The sequence below is a fragment of the Balaenoptera borealis genome (assembly GCF_965194805.1).
Source record: "Balaenoptera borealis genome assembly, chromosome: 3".
Classification (NCBI taxonomy): domain Eukaryota; kingdom Metazoa; phylum Chordata; class Mammalia; order Artiodactyla; family Balaenopteridae; genus Balaenoptera; species Balaenoptera borealis.
In genome coordinates this window covers 171153719-171181147 of record NC_138866.1, presented here as the reverse complement: position 1 = coordinate 171181147, position 27429 = coordinate 171153719, and the positions used below count along the sequence as shown (strand labels likewise).

Sequence of the window (27429 nt, the reverse complement as noted above, 5' to 3'; positions counted from 1 at the left end):
ACCTCCCCACAAAGAAAAGCCCTGGACCAGATGCCTTCATAAGTGAATTCTACCAAACATTTAAAGAAATATTAACAAAAATCCTTCTCAAACTCTTCCAAAAATCTTGAAGAGGGAACACTTCCTAGCTCATTCTATGAGGCCAGTATGATAGCAAATGCCCCCAAGGTCAGACAAACATAAGAAAACAAAATAACAGCCCAATACCCCTTATGAATATAAATGCAAATATTCTCAAAGCAAGTATATCAGTGTCCTAGAACAGCCATAAAAAATGTCAACAAATTTGGTAGCTTAAGAAAACAGAAATACATTCTCTCACAGTTCTGGAAGCCAGAAGTCCAAAATCAACATGCTTCTCTCCTACCTTCTCATGGCTCTCGCAATCCTTGACATTTCTTGGTTTATAGCTACATTACTCCAATGTCCACATTACTCTTTTTTTTTTTCAACCTTAGTCTTCACATGGCCATCTCCCCTATGTCTGTGTCTCCACATACTTTTACAAGGACATCTGTCATTGGATTGAGTGTCCACACTAGGCCAGGATGATCTCATTCAAGATTTTTACACTGAAAACTACAAAACATTGCTGAAAGAACTTAAAGACATAAATAAATGGAAAGACATCCTGTGTTCATATTATGGAAGACTTAATATTGTTAAGACAGCAATACTATCCAAAGCAATCTACAGATGCAATGCAACCCCTTATCAAAATGCCACTGGCCTTTTTCACAATCCTTGAATTCATATGGAATTTCCATAGAACGCAAAGAGCCAAAGCAATATTGAAAAAAAAAGAGTAAAACTGGAACAGTCAAACTTCCCAACTTCAAAACTTATTACCAAAGCTACAGTCATCACAACAGTGTGCACTGGCATAAGAATAGATAAAAAGAGCAATAGGATATAATAGAGTCCAGGAATAAACCCATGCACATATAGCCAACTGATTTTTAACAAGGATACCAAGACCATTCAATGGGGGAAAGAATAGTCTCTTCAACAAATGGTGCTGGGACATCTGGATACCCACAAGAAAAAAAAATGAAGTTGGACCCCTAACTCACATCATATACAAAAATTAAGTCAAAAGGGTCTTCACTGGTGGCACAGTGGTTAAGAATCCGCCTGCCTTTTCAGGTATATCAAGAAGTACTTTTAAAATTGTAGCACACCTGTAAATGTTGGTATGAGTGTAATGTGCCTACAAAATCTGTCTTCATTGAAAATTACACTAATAAATGCCTGATAAATCTTAAAAAAAAAAAGAATCCGCCTGCCAATGCAGGGGACACAGGTTCGATCCCTGGTCCAGGAAGATCCTACATGTCGTGGAGCAACTAAGCCCATGCGCCACAACTGCTGAGCCTGCGCTCTAGAGCACATGCTCCACAACAAGAGAAGCCATTGCAATGAGAAAAGCCTGTGCAGTGCAACGAAGAGTAGCCCCTGCTCACCACAACTAGAGAAAGCCCGCACGCAGCAACAAAGACCCAACGCAGCCAAAAGAACAAAACAAAACAAAAACTCAAAATGGATCAACAGGGGACTTCCCTGGCAGTCCAGCGGTTAGGACTCCGTGCTTCCACTGCAGGGGGCACAGGTTCGATCTCTGGTTGGGGAACTAGGATCCTGCATGCTGCACAGCACAGCCAAAAGAAAAAAGAAAAAAAGACCCTATCTCTGAATGTAGTCACATTCTGAGCAGCTGGGGATTAGGACTTCAACCATGAAGTGTGTCAACTTCCTTGTCTGTTAAAATAAAGAAAAAAAAATTTTTTTTAATGGATCAACAACCTAAAAAGAGCTAAAAACATAAAACTCTAAGGAAGGAAATCGGTGTAAAATCTTTATATCTTCGGGTAGTAATGGATTATTAGGACACTAAAAGCATAAGCAACAAAAGAAAAATTAGATAAATTGGACTTCATCAAATTAAAAACTACTGTGAATCAACAGACAATATAAAGAAAATGAAAAAACAACCCACAGAGTGGGAGAAAAGATTTGTAAATCATGTATCTCTGATAGGTGTCTAGAATCCGGAAGATATAAAGAACTCTTACAGCTCAACAAAAAAAAGACAAACAACCCAATTACAAAATGGACAAAGAATATGAACAGGGGGACTTCCCTGGCAGTCCAGTGGTTAAGACTCCACACTTCCACTGCAGGAGGGCACAGGTTCGATCCCTGGTCGGGGAACGCCCGGCACAGCCAAAAAAAAAAAAGAACATGAACAGGTATTTTTCCAAAGAAGATTTACAAATGGCCAACAAGCACATGAAAAAGTGCTCAACATCATTCATGATCAGAGAAATGCAAATCAAAACCACAATGAGGTACCACTTCATATCCACTAGGATAGCTATAATTCTAAAAATTCAGAAAATATTAAGTGTTGGTGATAATGCGAAGGAAATGGATCCCTCATACACTGCTTGTGGGAATGTAAAAATGGTGCAGCCACTATGAAAAACAGTTTGGTAGTTCCTTGAAAAGTTAAATACAGAAGCACCATATGACCCATCAACGCCACTAGTAGTATATACCCCCCAAAATACCAATGTTCTAACATCTATACCAGTGTTCACAGCAGCACTATTCACAACAGCAAAGAGATAGAAACAACCCAAATGTCTTTCAACAAATGAAAGGATAGATAAAATGTGGCCTGTATATATACAATGGGATATCAGTCAGCCATAAGGAGGAATGAAGTACTAATACAGACTGCAACGTTGCTGAACCTGAAAATGGATCTAGACACTGATCAACAGCTGTTAACACACACACACACATACACAAAACAATTATCATATGCCTCTTGAAGGAAATATACAACACTATCTATGAAGTATTCTTGACTGTCCCCACAATAAACTGATTATGATCAAGTCTCTGAATATATCTAACTACTAATGTACAGAAAATACATGGAACAAAGTGACATGTTAACACACACACACACACACACACACACACACACACACACACACACACACACACACACACACACACACACCATCTAAGATTAATCAACAAAGTCTGCTGTGTACAAACTCTACAGGACAAATGACCCAGATTTTTTCCATAAGTAAACTGACAAAGGGGGAAAGAAGACAAAGGAGATTACAGAGAGACCTAAGAGACATACCAAGCTACTGCAATGTATGCACCTTATTTGGATCCAGCTTATGGACCTTATGGGATCCTGATTCAACAACTATAGAAGAAAACAGGAGACAATCAGGAAATTCTGAACAATGACTAGATATTTGATGGGTTTAGGAAATCCTTGTCAATTATTTTAGGTGTGATAATATATTGTGCATTTTTAAAATATACACGTAAACTAGAAATGCTCACATAATTCAAAATAATCAGAAGACTGGGGTAGCGAAGGGTTTAGAAGAAACAGCTGGCCATGACTTGGTCACTGTTAAAGCTAGGTACCAAGGTAGGGATACTCTCTACTTGTATGTATGCTTGAAATTTTTCAATAATAAAAGCATTTTTTTAATATACCTGTAAAAATTTACCACTTTAGTATCTCTGATGTCCATTCCCTCATTTTTATCCCTCCTCCTACTTCTGTCTCAAACAGTTCCTCAGTATCTCTCCCTTGGACTTGCTACAATAAAGCAGAGTCTTATCTCTGTGGAGTGTACATTCTAACATCAGAGTATAAAACCCAAAAAAGTATGTATAATCAAAACTATCCCTGAAAAACCCCTTAAAATCCCAATAGAGAAAGTGCAAGACACTGTACATCATTTTGAATACACAACCCTGCTTTATTCAAGTTCTTCTAACTGTGCTGTCAGATAGTATCTATCAATGATCCTCAACTCATTTTAAAACTTCCTCTTCAAGAATATAAGTAAGCCGACATCACCTCTTGCCTGGCCCCCTCAATAATAGTATACTTCATGTCTTTGTCAGCGATGGTTGGGAAAGCTTTACAATAATTCACAAGGGATTTCCATATAGGTTTGCCTAGAGCTCAGTGAGTAAAATGGCAGACTGAATTACCTCCATAATTTATTTTTTTTCTATCTCCCCCCACCCGCTAGGCCATATAGCTGGTTTTAAGTATGTTAAATGCACTTATCATCCAGCTTCGCCTTTCTTTTTTATAGTTGGTCTGGTCTCATATCCTTCCAATCCATTTACCACAATGCTGTCAGAGTGATCTTTCTAAAACAGAAAACTCATATGTTATACCTCAGTTTCAGTGGCTCCCCATAATCAACAGGATCAAGTCCTTAGTATGAAAGGGTGGAGCAGGGGCGGAGAAGAAAGAGGGAAGGGGAAGGTGGGGAAGGAGGGAGGGAAGGCAAGCCAAGGCAAGGGGAGGGGAGGAAGGAAGGAAAAGGATGAGCAGGGGAAAGGGAAAAGAAAGAAAATCTTGCCTATACCATCAGCTCCACCTCTCAGAAGGGCTACTATTCAAACTTTACAATGCAAATCCCTGATATACCTGTGTCTTTTATCATTTACTTCTCCCTTTGCCTATAATAACCCACCTTTCACACATCAATCTATGTTAAAACACTTACCTTCAACAACTGAGAACTATGGAGTGATTGACATTGAAGAAAAGTAACAGTTAAATTGAAAAATTCCTAATCCTGATCACCAGAAAAACTAAAATTTGGAACATATTTTCTGGTATGAAAAATGGGTACTAGATATTAAAGAACAGCATCATTGATACTATATACATCAGGTACACTGTGAGGTTTTGTTAACCAGTCTGGAAATACAATTGGCATTTCTATAATAAAATGCATACCAGGCTCCAAAATAATTTTGGAACACAATTTAGTCAGAATTTTTAAAATACACATCAAATTTAGAGTATGAGAAAGATGGCATTGCAAATCAATATGAAAAAATGAACTGTTCAATAAATGGAGATGGGACAAATGGTAGCATTTTATCATCTAGGAAAAAATGAAGCTGGAACCATACCTCACATTGTATTAGCTGGATACATTCCAAATGTATCAAACATTAAACTGTTAAAAAAAAAAAAGAAAGAAAAGAAAGAAAGAAACTATAAAAATAATAAAGGAGGGAGGGGCTTCCCTGGTGACGTAGTGGTTAAGAATCCACCTGCCAATGCAGGGGACACAGGTTCAAGCCCTGGTCCAAGAAGATCCCATGTGCCATAGAGCAACTAAGCCCATGCGCCGCAACTACTGAGCCTGCGTTCTAGAGCCTGCGAGCCACAACTACTGAGCCTCTGTGCCACAACTACTGAAGCCCGCGCTCCTAGAGTCCCTGCTCAGCAACAAGAGAAGCCACCCCAACGAGAAGCACGCGCACCGCAACAGAGTAGCCCCTGCTAGCTACAACTAGAGAAAGCCCGCGTGCAGCAACAAAGACCCAACATAGCCAAAAATAAATAAATAAAATAAAATAAATAAATTTACTAAAAAAAAAAAGAAATACTAGAGGAGGGAGTTCCCTGGTGGTCCAGTGGTTAGGACTCTGCATTTCCACTGCAGGGGGCACAGGTTCACTCGCTGGTTGGGGAACAATCCTACATGCCATGTGTTGCGGCCAAGATAAAAAAAAAAAGCTAAAGGAAAACCATGAAAGAATTCCTTTATAACTCTGAAGTAGGGAAAGCCTTAACTAATGGTTCAAAACACAGAAACCAAGAAAGACAAGATTAAGAAATTCACCTAAATAAAAATCAAAATTTTCTGCATGAGAAAAAGCCACATGAGCAAGATCAACAACAGGGCCAAAACTAGTCCAACTCATCACAAAAGCCTAATATATGAGGTACTCCTATGAAAGCTTCAACAAATCAAAAAGGAAAAAATCAACAACCAAACAGAAAAAGAACAGATCACAGATGGGACAATACCAGTTGAACTGCTCTTAAAAACATGAAAAGATATTCAGATTCACTCATAATAAGAGAAACGCAAAATGCATGGTTTGAGACACCAACTTTCATCTACTGGATTACAAAAGATGTGTGCTGCTGGGAACACAAATTGGTACCACCACTAAAGAGAATAATTTGGGAATATCTACCAAAACTAATTGTAAAATCTCTTTGACCTAACAGTTCCACTGCTGGGAATTAATAAAATCCTACAGATGTCTTTGCATAGAAGCAAAATGACATATATACAAGCATTAGTCATAAAAGCAAAAGATTAGAAACAGGCAGCTGATTACATAACATACGATAATAAAGAAAGCTCTATACTGATAATAGATAAACTGTTCAGGGAAAAACTTAAGATGCAAGAGAGTATATATAATATTCATCCATTTGTATAAAATTGCAGAGAATTTTTGTTTCCTCATATTTATTTGTGTATCCAAAAACGTAGTAACAGCAACTATGTTGGTGGCAGAAACTGTACTGAGAAACTGTGCAGATAATGGTGAATCAGGAGTGGGAGCGAGGATTTTTAATATATAAAATTTTGGATAATGTGACTTATAGTCTAAACATTAGATTTAAATATTTATATATATCTATATAGTGCTAGCCAAAAACACTGTATTTTCCCCTTTTTTTTTTACTCATGCCATGAAACTATTCTATGCCAAAAATACTTTAGAGCTGGCTTCCCAAAATGTAAGTATATACTAATAGTACTAGTTTTATCTCTACTATTTTGAGTTTCCTCATCAGTTGCTTAATTTTCATAAAATGCCACAGTTTAATAAATTGATGTCTACACATTTAAGAATGGTACTGAGCTATAAAGAAACATGGATTTCTCTAAGAAAGGTAACTAAAAATGGAAATGAAAATTAGAAATACAAAAGGGGTCTTATGAAAGCACACTAAAATTTAAGAGAAGTCAGAATTTGTTTATATTCAAGCAACAAGGATCCACAGGGTGTTAAAATTAACACGCATTAGAAACATCATTTGTCTAGCAATACACAAAACAGGAGAAAAAGAATCTAAAACAGATTTTTATCTCTAACAAAGAAAAAAAAAAAAGTGGCTTTTCCCAACAGTAATATAAGAAACTGTATCCATTTAAAAAAAAAAATCAAGATTTTAATTAGAAGTATGTGGATCATTCTGCACCAAAACAAAATAAAACTTAAGTTTGTCCAGAAAGTAGAAAAGTTATGTTTCAATTTTTAAAAATTCATGAATTACATCCAGTACTGTTAAAAATATTTAAGCAGCAAACACTTTGATATAATATGAACTACCAGATATTTTAAAATACATCTGCACTCCAGTGTTCAAGAAAATTTTCAAGAGAAAATGTTCAAGAGAATTCTCTGCACTTACCGCCATTATCTGTTCTTTTTAAAGCTCCATCCTTATGAGGACACAGTTCACATCTCTATTAAAGGAGGGGGGGGAACAAAGAGATTTTTCAGATTACCAAAGTATAACATCTTCCCTGTAACTTCAAAACTATTAAAAATATGGTAGTGGCATTTGTACTAGTTGCCACCAAGAGTGTTATCAGAAAGATCCTCACAAAGTAATTCTCCTTGACATCTGATCTTCCTCAGAGTACCACACAACAACTTCTAAAAAGTAATTTTACTTAACATTTAAATTCCTGCCACAATTTTTTTTCTAATATTACATTAATAAAAATAAAAAGATTCTCTCAACATAGGATTGGGGCACAGTTTTTAACCTTTGCCTCTACTCCTTTGCTTTCTGAGTAGAATCAACCAGGATTATTACATACTCAGTTGGGATCTGGTTTCTCCTGAAATAAAGAGCCAAACTCAAATTCAGAATTTTGATTCAAGTAGGAAGGCATGATCTCACATGTGCTGACCTGCCTTTGGAAGGAAAGAACTGCTCTAATTATTCTAGTTACTCTTTTCATTCACAGCACAATGATACTCAGAATTATTATGGATCCCTCTCTACCATTCCCACAATTTAAAACCAGAAATAAACACCAAGCCAGTATTGCCATTTCTTTTCACTACTGACAAGAGTACTGAAATAACTGTAAAAATAATAAAGAGTTTCAGTGGCACTGTCTTACTATGAAGACTACATTCCTAGAAATCATATATGATTACTTATTATTTGTACCCTACCTTACTCTCCAAAGAGGTTTGAAGCATATAATATAGCAATATAAATGAGTTACAAAGGAAAATACGAGCAGAAAATTAAAATAAAATAGTGAATAAGCACGCAATAAGCTGGTAGGGAGGTTAAAGGACAACAGTAGTAAAAATCATCCACATCCACGATGAGCAGTTAAGGGATACACAAAACAATTAGATGTAAACTATGATATCAAAAACAGTAATCATGGGCTTCCTTGGTGGCGCAGTGGCTAAGAATCCACCTGCCAATGCAGGGGACACGGGTTCGAGCCCTGGTCTGGGAAGATCCCACATGCCGCAGAGCAACTAAACCCGTGCGCCACAACTACTGACTCTGCACTCTAGAGCCCGCGAGCCACAACTACTGAAGCCCGCGTGCCTAGAGCCCATGCTCTGCAACAAGAGGAGCCACCACAATGAGAAGCCCGTGAACTGCAACGAAGAGTAGCCCCCACTCGCCACAGCTAGAGAGAAAGCCTGCACGCAGCAATGAAGACCCAATGCAGCCAACAATAAATTAATTAATTTAAAAAAAAAAAACAGTAATCATGAGGGGAGGAGAATACAGATGCAGGGTTTTTTAAATGCATTTGAAATTAAGAGATCAGCAACTTAAAACAATCCCGTATATATATATAGACTGCTATAACAAATCCTCATGGTAACTGCAAGCCAAAAATCTATGATAGATATACACATAAAAAAGAAAAAGAAATCCAATCATAACCCAAAAGATAGTCATCAAATAATGAGAAGAAAACAAGAGAAGAAGAAGAATGGGGAAAAAAAGACCTACAAAAACAAATCCAAAACAACAAAATGGCAATAAGAACATACATATCGATAATTACCTTAAATGTAAATGGACTAAATGCTCCAACCAAAAGACATGGTCTGGCTGAATGGATACAGAAACAAGACCCACATATATGCTGCCTACAACAGACTCACTTCAGATCTAGAGACACACACGTACTCAAAGTGAGGGGGTAGAAAAGGTATTCCATGCAAATGGAAAAATCAAAAGAAAGCTGGAGCAGCAATACCAGTATCAGACAAAACAGACTTTAAAATAAAGACTGTTACGAGAGACAAAGAACACTACATAATGATCATGGGATCAGTCCAAAAAGAGGATATAACAATTGTAAACGTATACGTACCCAACATACGAACACCTAAATATACAATTCAAATACTAATGAACATAAAATGAGAAATTGACAGTAATACAATAAGGGTAAGGGATTTTCAACTCCCCACTTATATCAACGGCCAGATCATCCAGACAGAAAAACACTAAGTAAACACTGGCCTAAAATGACACATTACAGCAGATGCACTTAACTGATATATAGAGAGATATATGTATATCTATATATATGAGCACTCCATCCGAAAGCAGCAGAATACACATTCTTTTCAAGCGCACATGCAATATTCTCCAGGATAGATCACGTACATACTAGGCCACAAAACAAGCCTCAGTAAATTTTAAGAAAACTGAAATCATATCAAGCATCTTTTACAACACTATGAGATTGGAAATCAACTACAAGAAAAAAACTATGAAAAACACAAACATGTGGAGGCTAAACAATACGCTACTAAACAACCAATGGATCACTAGTGAAATCAAAAGAGAAAATTAAAAAATACCAAGAGACATGGGACTTCCCTGGTGGCGCAGTGGTTAAGAATCCACCTGCCAATGCAGGGGACATGGGTTCGAGCCCTGGACCAGTAAGATCCCACATGCTGCGGAGCAATTAAGCCCATGCGCCACAACTACTGAGCTTGCGCTCTAGAGCCCACAGGCCACAACTACTGAGGCTGCGTGCCACAACTACAGAAGCCCGCGTGCCTAGAGCCCGTGTTCCGCAACAAAGAGAAGCCACCCCAAGAGAAGCCCACGCACCGCAACGAAGAGTAGCCCCCACTCGCCACAACTAGAGAAAGCCCACGCGCAGCAACGAAGACCCAACACAGCCACAAAAATAAGTAAATAAATAAGTAAATAAATAAAGTGCAAATTAAAAAAAAAAATACCAAGAGACAAATGAAAACAAAAACATGATGATCCAGAGAGTTCCCTGGTGGCCTAGTGGTTAGGATTCCGGGCTTTCACTGTCATGGTCCAGGTTCAATCCATGGACAAGGAACTGAGATCCCGCAAGCCACGTGATGTGGTCAAAAAAGAAAAAAAAAAAAAACACAGGATGATCCAAAACGTATGGGATGCAGCAAAAGCAGTTGCAAAAAAGGGAAGTTTACAGCAATACAAGCTTGTACCTCAGGAAACAAAAAAATCTCAAATAAACAACCTAACTTTACATCTAAAGCAACTAGAGAAAGAAGAACAAACAAAACCCAACATTAGTAGAAGGAAAGAAATCATAAGGATCAGAGCAAAAATAAATGAAATAGAAATGGAGAAAACAATAGAAAAGATCAATAAAACTAAGCTGGTTCTTTGAAAAGATAAACAAAAGTGATAAACCTTTAGCCAAACTCATCAAGAAAAAAAGGGAGGACTTCCCTGGTGGTCCAGTGGTTAAGACCTCCACTGCAGGAGGCAGAGGTTCAATCCCTGTTCAGGGAAGTTCCGCATGCCGTGGCGTGTGGCCAAAAAAAATCAAAAAGAAAAAAGAAAAAAGGGAGAGGGCTCAAATCAATAAAATGAGAAATGAAAAAAGTTACAACTGACAGGACAGAAATACAAAGAATCATAAACTACTACTACTACTAGCAACTATACACAACTAAAATGGAAAACCTAGAAGAGATGGACAAATTCTTAGAAAGGTACAGTCTCCCAAGACTGAAGCAGGAAGAAGTAGAAAATATGAACAGACCAAGTACTGAAATTGAATCAGTAACTTAAAAACTCCCAACAGGAAATTCCCTGGCGGTCCAGTGGTTAGGACTCTGCACTTTCACTGCTAAGGGCCTGGGTTCGATCCCTGGTCAGGGAACTAAGATCCCGCAAGCTATGCAGTGCAGCCAAAACAAAAAAAAAAAATTAAAATACATAAAAAATAAAAGCTCCCAACAAACAGAAGTCTAGGACCAGATGGCTTCACAGGTGAATTCTACCAAACATTCAAATATTTAAAGAAGAGTTAACACCTATCCTTCTTAAACTATTCCAAAACACAGCAGAGGAAGGAACACTTCCAAAGTCATTCTATGAGGGCACCATCACCCTGATACCAAAACCAGACAAAGATATCACACACAAAAAAATTGCAGGCCATTATCACTGATGAACATAGATACAAAAATCCTCAACAAAATAGTAGCAAACCATATCCAACAATACATTAAAAGAATTATACACCATGATCAAGTGGGATTTATCCAAGGGATGCAAGAGTTTTTCAATATCCACAAATTAATCAATGTGTTATATAACACATTAACAAATTGAAGAATAAAAATCATACCATCATTTCAATATATGGAGAAAAAGCTTTTGATAAAGTTCAACGTCCATTTATGCTCCCCAGAAAGTGAGCAGAAAGGAAACCTACCTATACATAATAAAGGCCATATATGAAAAACCCACAGCTAACATCATACTCAATGATGAAAAGCTGAAAACATTTCCTCTAAGATCAGGAATAAAATAAGGATTCCCAATTTCGCTATTCAACATTGTTTTCTAAGTTCTAACCACAGCAGTCAAAGAAAAAAACAAAAAAAGAAAAAAAAGGAATGCAAATTAGAAAAGAAGTAAAAATGTCACTGTTTGAAGATGGCATGATACTCCACATAGAAAATCCTGAAGGGCTTCCCTGGTGGCACAGTGGTTAAGAATCCGCCTGGCGATGCAGGGGACACGGGTTCGAGCCCTGGTCCGGGAAGATCCCACATGACGCGGAGCAACTAGGCCCGTGAGCCACAACTACTCAGCCTGTGCTCTAGACCCCACGAGCCATAACTACTGAGCCCACATGCCACAACTACTGGATCCCGCACGACTAGTGCCCGTGCTCCACAACAAGAGAAGCCACCGAAACAACAAAGAATAGCCCACGCTCGCCGCAACTATAGAAAGCCCGTGCACAGCAACGAAGACCCAACACAGCCAAAAATAAATAAATAAAATAAATTAATTTTTTAAAAAAAAGAAAATCCTGAAGACGTTACCAGAAAACTACTAGAGCTCATCAATGAAATTCAGGAAAGTTGCAGGGAACAAAACTAATATACAGGACTTGCCTGGTAGCGTAGTGGTTAAGAATCCACCTGCCAATGCAGGGGACAAGGGTTCGAGTCCTGGTCCGGGAAGATCCCACATGCTGCAGAGCAACTAAGCCCATGTGCCACAACTACTGAGCCTGTATGCCACAACTACTGAGCCTGTGCCCTAGAGCCCATGAGCTACAACTACTGAAGCCTGTGCACCTAGAGCCTGTGCTCTGCAACAAGAGAAGCCACCGCAATGAGAAGCCTGCTCACCACAACAAAGAGTAGCCCCTACTAGCCGTAACTAGAGAAAGCCCACGCACAGCAATAAAGACCCAATGCAGCCAAAAAAAAAAAACTAATATACAGATATCTGTTACATTTCTATACACTAACAACAAACTATCAAAAAGAGAAATTAAGGAAACAATTCCATTTACCACTGCATCAAAAAGAATAAAATACCTAGGAGGTAAAAGACCTGTACTCAGAAAACTATAAGACACCGATGAAAGAAACTGAAGATGACACAATCAGATGGAAAGATGTTCTTGGATTGGAAGAATTAATATTGTTAAAATGACCATACTACCCAAGGCAATCTACAGGCTCAATGAAATCCCTACCAAATGAGTAATGGCATTTTTCACAGAACTAGAACAGATGATTTTTTAATTTCTATGGAAACATAAAAGACCCCAAATAGACAAAATAATCTTGAGAAAGAAGAACAGAGCTGGAGGAATCCCACTCCCTGACTTCAGACTGTACTACGAAGCTACAAAACAGTACGGTACTGGCAAAAAAAAAAAAAAAAAAAGACACATAGGTCAGTGGAACAGAATAGAGAGCCCAGAAATAAACCCACATATCTATAGTCAATCTATGACAAAGGAGGCAAGAATACACAATGGAGAAAAGACAGTCTCTTCAATAAAAGGTGTTGGTAACACGGGACAGCTACATATAAAAGAATAAAATTAGAACATTCTCTAACACCATATACAAAAATAAACTCAAAATGGATTAAAGACCTATATTTAAGGCAAGATACTATAAAATTCCTAGAGTAAAACAGGCAGAACATTCTTTGACATAAATCACACCAATTTTTTTTTAATCTGTGTTCTAAAACAAAGGAAACAAAAGCAAAAATAAACAAATAAGACCTAATTAAACTTAAAAGCTTTTGCACATCAAAGGAAACCATAAACAAAACAAAAGACAACCTGCTGAATGGGAGAAATATTTGCAAACGATGTGACTGATAAGGGGTTAATACCCAACATATATAAACAGCTCATGCAACTCAACATCAAAAAACCACCCAATTGAAAAATGGGCAGAAGGGGACTTCCCTGGTGGCACAGTGGATAGGAATCTGCCTGCCAATGCAGGGGACACGGGTTCGAGCCCTGGTCCCAGAAGATCCCACATGCCGCAGAGCAACTAAGCCCGTGCGCCACAACTACTAAGCCTGCACTCTAGAGCCCGCAAACCACAACTACCGAGCCCTCATGCCACAACTACTGAAGCCCATGTGCCTACAGCCTGTGCTGCACAACAAAAGAAGCCACCACAATGAGAAGCCCGCACACTGCAATGAAGAGTCACTCCCACTCGCCACAACTAGAAAAAGCTCGCGCACAGCAACAAAGACCCAATGCAGCCAAAAATAAATGAATTAAAAAAAAAAAAGGGGGCAGAAGAACTGAACATTTTTCCAAAGAGGAAATGCAGATGGCCAACAGGCACATGAAAAGATGCTCAATATCACTAATTATTAGAGAAATGCAAATCAAAACTACAATGAGGTATCACCTCACACTGGTCAGAATGGCCATCATTAAAAAGTCTACAAATAGGAGTTCCCTGGTGGTCCAGTGGTTAAGAATTCGCCTTCCAATGCAGAGGACGCGGGTTCGATCCCTGGTCAAGGAACTAAGATCCCACATGCCACAGGGCAACTAAGCCCATGCGCCACAACTACCGAGCCCGCACACTCTGGAGCTTACACACCACAACTAGAAAGAAGCCTGCACGCCAAAACTAGACAGAAGCCCGCGCACCGCAACAAAGATCCTGTGTGCCACAACTAAGACCCGATGCAGCCAAATAAATAAATTTTTAAAAAATATTTTTTAAATCAATGAAAGCATTCTGTGATAATCAATGCACTATATGAAATTTACAATAAAGACAATAGTATCATTCATTATAAAAAAAGAAAAATACTAATTACTTCACTTCTAGAGAACCAAAGGAAATATGATAGAAATGGCAATTATTAAGTACAATGTGTTACTTTTATATCACTTACACTTTAATTTCAAGACATGAAAAGATATGTGTACAGAAATATTTTATATCACTGTTTATGACTATAAAGTTTTTATTGTAAGTCCAACTATATAACAATGAGGGAACTAATGCTATATTCACAAAGATTTTAAATGAGTTATAAAATGCAGAGAAGAAAATTCTAAAAGAAAACTACATGCTAATAAGTAAAATACTATTACTATGTCTTTACCTTTAGTCTTTTACTAAAGGTAAAAATAGATATATAGAAGACTTGAGAGAAAGAAATAATTACAGGAAAAGAAGATTAATTTATAATTAGAGGCTATACCCTAAGCTCAGGAAAAAAGAATCAGGTTCTGGACAACAGAGATTCCAGACCCTACAGTAAACTAATCCAACCTGAAAAGTTTCACAGGGCAGGCTTGCAGCTAAACATGTTACTATTAAAATTCCACAGATGCATTCTTATTTAATAAGTGAGAGGTACTGTTAAAATGCACAAGTAAATCTTGTAAGAGGGTACACAGATTATAAGGAGACAAAAAAAAAAAAAAAAAGCACACATTAAAGATCTTACATTTTTTTTTCTATTTTATACATAGTAGTTTGTATCTCTTAATCCCCTGCCTTGCCCCTCCCCCACTCCTTCCTTCCCCACTGGTAAACACTTGCTTGTTCTTGGTATCTGTGAGTCTGTTTCTGTTTTGTTTGTTTCTATATTATTTCACTATTTATTTATTTATTTATTTGGCTGCGTTGGGTCTTAGTTGTGGCACGCAAGATCTTTGTTGCAGTGTGCGGGCTTCTTCAGGACCTTCACTGAGGCATGCGGGATCTTTAGTTGTGGCATGTGACTTCTAATTCCCTGACTAGGGATCGAACCAGGCCCCGTGCATTGGGAGTGCAGAGTCTTAGCCATTGGACTACCAGGGAAGTCCCTCTGTTTTGTTATATACATTCATTTGTTTTATTTTTTGGATTCCAAGATCTCACATTTTAACAAAGGGGGGGGAAACGTTTTAATTGAAACAGTCCAAACAAGCGGAAGTTATATAAGGTGGTTCCTTCTTTTTTACATCATGTAGTATAGTAAGAAAGCATGCAACTACTTTCCATCTTCATAACGCAGGCATCAATTTCCAAATACTTTTTCTACTTTACATTAGTTTCTTTTCCAAAGTATAAAACTCAGTATACTTCACTAAATCAAGTTCACCCAAAATACTGACTTTTAGGAGGCTCTGGCTATTAACAAGCCATTCAGCTATACTGGTTTACTCAGACTTCGAACACCACTGTATTACAGAGAGCAGCAAGATAATAATTATTTTTTTAAAAAAAGTATAGGCTAAATAAGAAGAATAAATTCAAGCTTTAAGTTTGATCTTCCTCATATAAAAGATGTAATTGTGGCATAAAGAAGTATGTGTAGGATAAAACATTTACCATCATTACTTCCTCTTTTAGGCAAAAGATAAAAATACATATTAATTAACCTATTTTTTCTTGTGTTTTAGAAAGACTCATGACTACCACAGTAGAAATAAGCACCCAGGCTGGGGTCTCCAAACAGCATTTCCCAAAGGAACCAGAACTACTGAAAGAAGTGGATGATTCTAGGTCTAGGTCAAGTATGCCCTGAATACCTTGTTCTATCAAATAGCAAGAAAGCTATAAAAGACTGCTTTAGTCATGTCAAAAGGACCTATGGTCCAACCTAAAGAGGCTCCTGCTGGCCAAAGATGAAATCACTTAATGCTAAACAGAGATAAAAACTGCAATAAACTGAAAACTACCAAATATTTTAAAATCCATCATAAAATGAATTTCTACTTCAAAAATTGCTGAGTGGACTGCCCTGGTGGCACAGTGGTTGAGAATCTGCCTGCCAATGCAGGAGACACTGGTTTGAGCCCTGGGCCGGGAAGATCCCACATGCTGTGGAGCAACTGGGCCAGTGCGCCACAACTACTGAGCCTGCGCTCTAAAGCCCATGAGCCACAACTACCGAGCCTGCGTGCCACAGCTACTGAAGCTCACGCACCTAGAGCCCGTGCTCTGCAACAAGAGAAGCCACCGCAATGAGAAGCCCGCGCACCACAACAAAGAGCAGCCCCCGCTCGCAGCAACTAGAGAAAGCCCACATGCAGCAACAAAGACCCAACGCAGCAATCAATCAATAAATAAATATCAAAACAAAAAGAAAAGAACTAAATAGGGAATTCCCTGGTGGTCCAGTGTTAAAGAATCCGCCTTCCAATGCAGGGGATGCGGGTTCGATCCCTGGTCAGGGAACTAAGATCCCACATGCCGTGGGGCAACTTAGCCCGCGCACCGCAACTACTGAGCTCGCACGCCTCAACTAGAGTCCGCGTGCCACAAACTACAGAGCCCATGTGCTCTGGAACCCACTCACGACAACTACAGAGCCCCCATGCCCTGGAGCCTGCGTGCCACAACTAGAGAGAAGCCCACGCGCTGCAACAAAAGATCCCACATGCCTCAACAAAGACCCTGCGTGCTGCAAATAAGACCCAATGCAGCCAAAAATAAAGAAAATAAATAATAAATAAATCTTTAAAAACAAAAAAGAACTAAATAAAAATTCTTAAACTTAAAAATATACATGAAGTGAAAAATTCATTGGATGGGCTTAACAACAGAATCAAGATGACAAAGGAAAGAGTCAGTGAGCCTGAAGCTACATCAATAGATAGGATCTACCTGAAAAAGAGAAAACAGTGAAAAACATGAACAGAGCTTCAGGGACCTATTGAACAGTATCAAGAAGCCACCATGTATAACTGAAGGCCTGGAAGAGGAGGAGGACGTGAGGGAGAGAATATTAATATGAGAATATGGCAGTAAAGAAAATTTTGAAAAAATAATGGATGAAAATTTCCTCTATTTGAAGACAAATTTATGGATTCCAGAAGCACAGTGAATCCCAAACAAGCAAAACTGCTTCATGAAAAGCAAACAAAAGTCTTCAAGAGGCAGCCAAAAGAAAATGACACATCAAAGACAGGGAAACAGTGATTGAATTAACAGCTGATCTCTCATCATAAACTATGGAAGTCAAAACAGTAAAACAAACATCTCTAAAGTGCTTGAAGAAAAAGAACTGTCAATCCAGAATTCTGTATCTAACTAATATATCCTTCAAAATGAAGGTGAAACAAACGTTTTTAGGTAAGAAAGAGCAAACAGAATTCATCACCAGAAGATATGGACTACAATAAAGGCTAAAAGAAATTCTTTGGAATAAAGGGAAATGGTACTAGATGAAAAACACAAATCTTCAGGAGGCAACGAAGAACACCATAAATGGTAAATATCTGGATAAATATTGGGTTGGCCAAAAAGTTCGTTTGGGTTTTTTCGTAAGAGCTTATGGAAAAATCCGAACAAACTTTTTGGCCAACCCAATATAAAAGACTTTTAGTTCTTAAATTCTTAAAAATACATATGATTACTGAAAGCAAAAATTGTAATACTGTCTTCTGGGGTTTATAATATATGTAGCTCTAATACATATGACAATAGACAATAACATAAATAACAATGGACAGAGGTGATGTGATGTAAAAGAATCTCTACAGTTACAAGATTTCTACACTTTACAAGAAGTGATACAATATTAACTGTAAGTGGGTACGCTAAATAGACTGTAAAAAAGCTAAGGAAATACACTGAACTTGCTAGAGAAACACTAAGAAACTAAGGCAAACAGAAATAGCTCTACAAACTGATACATTAAAAATTCTCTACATGCAAAAAATTAAGTTGGACCCCTTATTCATATGATACATAAAAAAACTCAAAATGGATCATATACTTAAATGTAAGAGCTAACACTATAAAACTCTTAGAATGAAACTGGAGTAAATTCTTCATGACTCAGGGTTGGATAACGGTTTCTTAGATACAACACCAAAAGCAGAGGCAACAAGAGAAATAATAGATAAATTGGAATTTTCCGAACCTAAAACCTTTTGTTCTGCAAATGATACCATCAAGTAAAAAACCCCATAGAATAAAATACTTACAAGATATATATCTGATAAGGGACTTATACCCAGAACGTATAAAGAGCTCTATAACTCAATAATAAAAAGATATATAGGGGGGCTTCCCCGGTGGCGCAGTGGTTGAGAGTCTGCCTGCCGATGCAGGGGACACGGGTTCAAGCCCTGGTCTGGGAGGATCCCACATGCCACGGAGCGGCTAGGCCCGTGAGCCACAATTACTGAGCCTGCGCATCTGGAGCCTGTGCTCCGCAACAAGAGAGGCCGCGATGGTGAGAGGCCCGCACACCGCGATGAAGAGTGGCCCCCACTTGCCGCAACTAGAGAAAGCCCTCACACAGAAACGAAGACCCAACACAGCCATAAATAAATGAATTAAATAAATAAATAAACCCAAAAAAAAGTTAAAAAAAAAAAACAATCATTAAAAAGAAAAAAAGATATATAGGGACTTCCCTGGTGGTCCAGTGGTTAAGACCCCGTGCTTCCACTGCAGGGGGCTCGGATTTGACCCCTGGTTGGGGAACTAAGATCCCACATGCTGCAAGGCATGGCCAAAAAAAATAAATAAAACCTTAAAAAAAAAAAGATAAATATCCTAATTAAAAACTGGGGCAAGGATCTGAATAGCCATTTCTCCAAAGAAAACACATAAATGACCAAAACAAGCCCGTGAAAAGACATCTAACATTCATTAAATAAATACAAATCAGGCTTCCCTGGTGGTGCAGTCGTTAACAATCCACCTGCCAATGCAGGGGACACGAGTTTGAGCCCTGGTCCAGGAAGATCCCACATGCTGCGGAGCAACTAGGCCCGTGCGCCACAACTGCTGAGCCTGCGCTCTAGAGCCCATGAACCACAACTACTGAGTCCATGTGCCACAACTACTGAAGCCCGCATGCCTAGAGCCCATGCTCCGCAACGAGAAGCCCGTGCACCGCAACCAAGAGTAGCCCCCACTCGCCACAACTAGAGAAAGCCCATGAGCAGCAACGAAGACCCAATGCAGCCAAAAGGAAATAATTAAAATAAATAAATTTATTTAAAAAAAAAAAAAAAAGGAAATACAAATCAACACCACAATGAGATACCACGAGGATGGCTAAAATCAAAAGATAAACAATAACAGATAAACAAATCCTGTTGGCAAGAATGTGGAGAAATCAGAACCCTCATATATCGCTGATGAGAGTTTAAAATGGTGTGGCTGGGCTTCCCTGGTGGCGCAGTGGTTGAGAATCTGCCTGCCAATGCAGGCGACACAGGTTCGAGCCCTGGTCTGGGAAGATCCCACATGCCGCGGAGCAACTAGGCCCGTGAGCCACAATTACTGAGCCTGCGCGTCTGGAGCCTGTGCTCTGCAGCAAGAGAGGCTGCGATAATGAGAGGCTCGCGCACCGCGATGAAGAGTGGCCCCCGCTAGCCGCAACTAGAGAAAGCCCTCGCACAGAAACGAAGACCCAACACAGCCATAAATAAATAAATATTTAAAAAAATAAAATAAAATACAATAAAATGGTGTGGCTGCTTCAGCAGTTCCTCAAAAAGTTAAACAGTTACCACATGGGTCAAAAATTCCACACCCAAAAGAAATGAAACCATACATCTACCCAAAAACATGTATGGAAATGTTCAAAACAGCATTATTCAGAATAGCTAAAATATAGATAAAATCTAAATGCCGATCAACTGAGTGAACAAATAAAATGTGCCAGATCCGTACAATGGAATGTTATTCAACAAAAAAAAGGAATAAAGTTCTAATACATGCTAAAACATGAGTGAACCTTAAAAACATTTTGCTAAAAGAAAAAAGCCACTCACACAAAGTCACCACCTAGTGTATGACTCCATCTATATGAAATGTCCAGAACAGAGACAGAGATTAGATTACTGGTTGCCAGGAGTTGGAGAAGTTTGATAATGAGGAGTGGCTGCTAATGAACAAAGAAGCTTCTTTTTGAAGTGATAAAAATGTTCTAAAACTGATAATGGCAATAACTGCACAATTCTGTCAATATAGTGAAAACTACTGAACTGTACACTTTAAATGGCTGAACTGTATGATATGTGAATTTTATATCATTAAAACCATTTTTTTAAAAGTAACTTTGGGGGGACTTCCCTGGTGGCTCAGTGGTTAAGAAGAATCTGCCTGCCAATGCAGGGGACACAGTTCAAGCCCTGGTGTGGGAAGATTCCACATGCCACGTAGCAACTAAGCCCGTGCGCCACAACTACTGAGCCTGCTCTCCAGAGCCCGCAAGCCACAACTACTGAGCCCACGCACCTAGAGCCCGTGCTCCACAACAAGAGAAGCCACCACAATGAGAAGTCCATGAACTGCAATGAAGAGTAGCCCCCGCTCACCACAACTAGAGAAAGCCTGCGTGCAGCAACAAAGACCCAACGCAGCCCCCCCAAAAAAATTAATTAATTTTAAAAAAAGTAACTCTCAAATATATTAAAAAGAAAAAAAAATGAGACAAACAGAAAATAACTTCATAAAATGGTAGATGTAAACCCAATCACGTATTTACATTAAATGTGAAGAGACTAAACTTAAGAGACTAGTTAAAAGGCAGAGTGTGTTGGCACAGACATAAAAGTGAAACCCGGGACTTCCCTCGTGGCACAGTGGTTGAGAGTCTGCCTGCCAGTGCAGGGGACATGGGTTCGAGCCCTGGCCCGGGAGGATCCCACATGCCGCGGAGCAACTGGGCCCGTGAGCCACAATTACTGAGCCTGCGCGTCTGGAGCCTGTGCTCCGCAACAAGAGAGGCCGCGATGGTGAGAGGCCCGCGCACCACGATGAAGAGTGGTCCCCACTTGCCGCAACTAGAGAAAGCCCTCGCACAGAAACGAAGACTCAACACAGTCATAAATAAATAAATAAATAAATAAATAAATAAATAAATAAATAAATAGAACGTGAATTTCTAAAAAAAAAAAATAATAAAGAAAGAAAGAAATCTTACAAAGTATGTTCCCTGACCATGCTAGGGGAAAAAGCTATAAAATTAATTAATAACCTAAGATTTCACCTGAAGAATCTACAAAGGTGCAAACTAAACCCAAAGTGAGAAGAAGAAAGTAAATAGTAAAGAGCAGAAAAAAATGAGATAGAAACACTAAAGAAAATTTAAAATCAAAAATTGTCCTTCGGAAAGATAAACAAAGTTGATAAACTTCTAGCTAAACTAATTTAAAACATACACAAAAATTACCAATATCAGGAATAAAGCAGGAATTATCACTATAGAACCCACAGATAACTAAAAAACCAAAGATTAACTTTACACTAACCAATTCAACAACTTAGATGAAATGGAAAAATGCCTTGAAAAATACAATTTACCAAAATTGACAAGATGAAACAAAATCTGAAGAGCCCTTAAGTTGAATCCATCATCAAAATCCTTCCCCAAAATACAACTCTAGGCTCAGATTTTTTCACTGGTAAATTCCATCAAACACCAAGGAGAAAACAGAATCAATCTCACACAAACACTTCTAGAAAATAGACTACTTCTGAAATCATTTTCTAAGTTCAGCACAAAAAGTACTAATGAATATACCAATACTACCAAAACCTAAAAACAAACTACAAAAAAAATTACAGACTAACATCTCTGAAGTACATAGATGCAAAAATATTTAATAAAAATACTAGCAATTTAAATCCTGCAATATAAAAAAAGAATAATACACCATGACCAAGCAGAGTTTATTCCAGGAATACAAGGTTGATATAACATATGAAAATAAAACAATGAAATTCATATTAATTCTGCAAAAACATCACATAATCATCTCGACAGATGCAGAAAAGCATTTGGCAAAACAACATCCATTCATGTCATAAACTGTCGCAAAACTAGGAAGAGAAGAGATCCTACTCAACCTGTTAATCATACCTTTTCATTCGTATTTTTGATACTTTGAGGCCTTGCTGACCCTGGAGGGCTGTCCCTCCCAAGGCTAATTCCTGGAGATAGCAAACAACTCCCCAGCTTGCTTTCATATGCAAACCAACCAACTAAAAGCTCATACCCCCAACCATCTCTATTTTACACTGGCTACTATACTCCCCTGCCCTAATCACCCCAGGGCCAGGTACCAGACAACTAGGGGCAGGCCCCATACCCCAAAGCCCTTGATATTATTCAAACTAGACAATCCTAAACCTGATTACAAGTCCTTGACTATTTCCTCCCACAGAAACCAAAATAAAGGCTCTTGCCTTTACTTTTTCCCCCCGTTCACACCTGCTGCATCCTAATTAGGGTGCTTCCCCATGTGTCTTCCTAGGCTGTGGTATACCCCCCTCCTCTGGGGAATCTGTGAGTATAACGAATTATCTTTTCAATGGCAATCATCTCCTGATCTGTTAGCCTTCCCTGCCATACTTAAGCAATAATAAAACCAGTATTTTAAAACAACCTGATAATGATCATCAATAAAAGTCTACAGCTCACATAATTAATGGCATAAAACTGAATCCTTTCCCCAAAGAATGGGACCAAGACCTAAGTGCATGCGATAAGAGAAGAAAATAAAACTACAAATTGGAAAGAGGTAAAAATCTTTATAACGTGATCACTATTAGAAAAATCGAATTAAGTTGTCTAGAAAAAAACTCGTAGAACTAACGTGAGTTAAGGTTGTTAAGACACAAATCAATAAACATAAGTCAATTCTATTTCCATATACTAAGAATAACTAAAAATTGAATTCTTTAAAATACTCCCTCCAATAATATCAAATAACATGAAATATTTCAAAATAAAAATAACTTTTAAAAAAAAGACATGCAAAACCAAAGGCTGAAAACTACAAAACACTGCTCAGGAAAACACAAAGATGACCTAAATAAATGGAGAGATATGCCATGCTAATGAACAAGAATATCTAACATTGTCAACATGTCAATTCTCCTCAAATTGATCTACAGATTCAAAGCAACTGCAATCATAATCCCATCAGCCTTTCAGAGAAATGCAAAAGCAAATATCAAACTTTTTATGGAAGTGGTAAGGACTTAGCAAAGCAATCTTGAAAAAGATGAAAAAGATTGAAGGACTTGCAAATCTGATTTCAAGACTTTCTATAAAGTTACAAATAATCAAAAGTTTGGTAATGGGTGGGAGGGAGGGAGATGCAAGAGGGAAGAGATATGGGAACATATGTATATGTATAACTGATTCACTTTGTTATAAAGCAGAAACTAACACACCTTTGTAAAGCAATTATACTCCAATAAAGATGTTTAAAAAAAAAAAAAAAGTTTGGTAATGATATAAGGACAAACAGATCAGTGTAACAGAATAAAGATTTCTGAAATAGAACCAAACCCACTTCTGCAGCCATGTAATGTTTCACCAAAGCAACCCAGTGAGGAAAGGAAACTCTTCTCAATAAAATAGTGCAGGGCTTCCCCGGTGGCACAGTAGTTAAGAATCCGCCTGCCAATCAATGCAGGAGTCATGGGTTCGAGCCCTGGTCCGGGAAGATCCCACATGCCGCAGAGCAACTAAGTCCATGCACCACAACTACTGAGCCTGCACTCTAGAGCCCGTGAGCCACAACTACTGAGCCCACATGCCACAACTACTGAAGCCCACGCACCTAGAGCCGGTGCTCTGCAACAAGAGAAGCCCTCACTCGCCGCAACTAGAGAAAAGCCCACGTGCAGCAACGAAGACCCAATGCAGCCAAAAAAATAAAATAAATAAATTTTTTTAAAAAGTTACATTTTAATAAAATGGTGCAGAAACAATTATGCAAAAAACAAAACCTATAAAACTTAATTTGAGATGCATCACAGACCTAAATACAAATTAGCAAAAACAAAAAGTTTTAGAGGAAACAAAGGAAATTACCTTCATGACTTCAGGGTTAGGCAAAAGTGTCTTAGCTCACAGTAAGCAATAACTATAAAAGAAAAAACTGATAAATTAGACTTCATCAGACTTAGACATTTCTGCTCATCAAAAGGCACAGTTAAGAAAATAAATAGGAAACAGACTTGGAGAAAGTACTTACAAAACACTTATCTAACAGAGGACTGGTATCCAAAACATATAAGGACCTTCTGCAATGCAAAACAAAAAAAAAGAAAAAAAAAAACAGACAAAGAAAAAAATAAGGAGAGAAAGAAGGAAAAAGGCTAAAGCTCTGAACAAACTCTTCACAAGAGAAACACATGAATGGTCAATAAGCAAATTAAAATGTGCTCAATATCACTGGTCAATATGAAAATACAAAATAAAACCACAATAATACCACTTCCAGTCAAGATGGAATGAAAGAGACCAGACTTAGCCTTCTGCATGAAATAATAAAAACCTAACAAAATGTATGAAACAATAATACTGAAGATTTTAGACAAGTAACGCAAGACAGTGATCCCTGGGAGACAAGAAACAAACAACACAAGCATACATTTGCCCAGCTTACTGCCTTGAGAGTCTCCAGGCCGTGGAAGGAACCCAGGCAGAACCTGTGGGCTCCCCAAGTTGAGGAAATGGAGCTGGGAGTCCAAGGAAGCCAAGGTGGCTAGAGCTCACAAGGGAGACCAGCACTGAGTAGAAAGCTGGAGAGAGAGAGAAAAATGAAGAGATCTACAGAGGCTCACCCTACAATATGTTGAGTAACTAATCAGCACTTGCTTGTGAGAGAACTATTCAAGGCCAGAGAAAGAACCACGAAACATTTAGAATTGACAGCACCCACACCCCACACAAGGATACAAATAATGGCTGTTCTCAAAAGCCAGAATAGAAAACCAACTAATTCATACTGCATCAGAATACTAAGAAGCATAATATCTCAGAAGGAGGGGAAAATTTAACCTAGACTAAACCTAGCTCTGGTCCATTCAAACAAAACATAAAAGCAAGACCCAAAAGCAACAAACTGTTTTCCAGTAACTTAACCATGTCATAGAACAAAGTCCAAAAATATTTTTAGGCATACTTTATAAAACAGAGAATCTAACAAGATAAAATTCACAGCCTTTCTCACCTTCTGAGATGGCCCACACTCTGCCTGTGGAGTGTGTTTATCTCTAAATAAATCGACTTCTTACCTATCACTTTGTCTCTCACTGAATTCTTTCTGCGATGAGACATCAAGAACCTGAGCTTCATTAAGTCCTGAGACCAGTTGTTCTACAGGAACTGAGACCCTCACACTCAGGTGGAGGATGGCGACTACCTGCTGAGCACAAGCACTAGACCCCAGGCTGTTCAGACCAGAAAGCTGATGATGAAGATTCCTAAAACACCACACTGTTACTTCACAACACATCAATGAGAAGAAAGTCATGAATCCTACAGCCTTCACCCCCAAATGTTGCCTTTAAAACTGCTCCCCTGAAAGCCATTGGGGAGTTTGGGTCTTTTGAGCATGAGCTCCTTGCTTGGCCCTGAAATAAACCTTTCTCTGCTCCAAAAGAAAAAAAAAAAAAAAAGATAAAATTCACAACAACTAAAAGACATATACAGAAGCAGGAAATTATACCCCATAATAAAACAAAAACCAGTCAAACCTTGAAATGTCAATCTTGAAATGACAAGAAGAATTAGTATACAAGTCCTTTCAAACAATTAGTATGAATACAGTTCATATGTTCAAGGAGACAGGGGAAATATTAAACTTGTTAAGTAGAAACATCAAATAAAGTGAACTTCTAGAGATGAAAATCATAAGGTCTAAGAAGAAAAACATACTGTGTGAGATTTATAGCACATGAAACCAAGTAATAGTTACTAACCAAAATGAAACAGAAAAAAAGTACTTTTAAAAAATGAACAGAGCATAGATTAGCTTTGAGACAACTTCAAGAAGCCAAGTACACTTATAAATGGAGCCACAAAGGAGATAATACAGAAAAATATACTTGAAGAAATAACATCAACCATTTTCCAAATTTGATGAAAACTATAAACAGCTAAAACAAAGCACTCTTTAAATAAACACCAAGCAATAGAAACATGAAGAAATGTAAACCAAAACATATTATGATCAAATCGCCTACAACCAGAAATAAAGATCTTTAAAGCAGCCAGAGAAAAAGGATATATTACATACTGCAGAATCAAAGAAAGTTGAAATGGTTACATTAATTTCATATAAAGTAGAATTAATAAAAATCAACAATATTGGGACTTCCCTGGTGGCACAGTGGTTAAGAATCCACCTGCCAGTGCAGAGGACACAGGTTCGAGCCCTGGTCCAGGAAGATCCCACATGCCGTGGAGCAACTAAGCCCATGCGCCACAACTACTGAGCCTGCTCTCTAGAGCCTGCAAGCCACAACTACTGAGCATGTGCCACAACTACTGAAGCCTAGGTACCTAGAGCCTGCGCTCCACAACAAGAGAAGCCACCACAATGAGAAGCCCGCGCACCGCAACAAAGAGTAGCCCCCACTCGCCGCAACTAGAGAAAGCCTGTGCGTAGCAATGAAGACCCAACGCAGCCAAGAATTTAAAAAAATAAAATTTTAAAATTTTAAAATTTTAAATCAATAATATTATCATAAAAGAGGATCATTTCTCAAAGAGAAAGGGTACAGCTCATTAAGAAAATACGAAAAATCTAAAACATTTATTCACCTAATAACAGCTTCAAAAAACATAAAGTAAAAATAGTCCTAACCACTGGACTGCCAGGAGATTCCAAGATGTTTGTAATTTTAACATCTGACATGGATGCTAGAATCATCTAATGAAGATTTTAAAGCAACCCTGATAAAAATTATTCAACACACAATTATGAACATAAAAATGAAAACTAGAAAACTTTA

The 27429-nt window shown here is 38.2% G+C and overlaps 1 protein-coding gene and 1 long non-coding RNA gene across 15 annotated transcripts in view; one reads left to right on the top strand and one right to left on the bottom strand.

Moving 5' to 3' along the window:
• MLLT10 (MLLT10 histone lysine methyltransferase DOT1L cofactor) overlaps positions 1-27429 on the bottom strand; it is a 251930-nt gene that overhangs the window by 193412 nt on the left and 31089 nt on the right. For 13 of the 14 annotated variants that reach the window (XR_014242616.1, XR_014242617.1, XM_082385304.1 and 10 more), the window contains one exon: positions 7298-7352. The exons of the other annotated variant lie outside the window; for it this stretch is intronic. Coding sequence is in view for 9 of the 13 variants with exons in the window: in XM_082385304.1 (XP_082241430.1) it covers positions 7298-7352 (55 nt within the window). In the remaining 4 variants the exon portion in view is untranslated. The remainder of the gene's footprint in view (positions 1-7297; positions 7353-27429) is intronic. 14 annotated transcript variants of the gene reach the window in all.
• Positions 7360-27429, top strand: part of LOC309625730 — a 47079-nt gene continuing 27009 nt past the window's right edge. Inside the window, exon 1 of the long non-coding RNA XR_014242713.1 lies at positions 7360-8518. This is a non-coding gene — a long non-coding RNA (uncharacterized lncRNA). The remainder of the gene's footprint in view (positions 8519-27429) is intronic.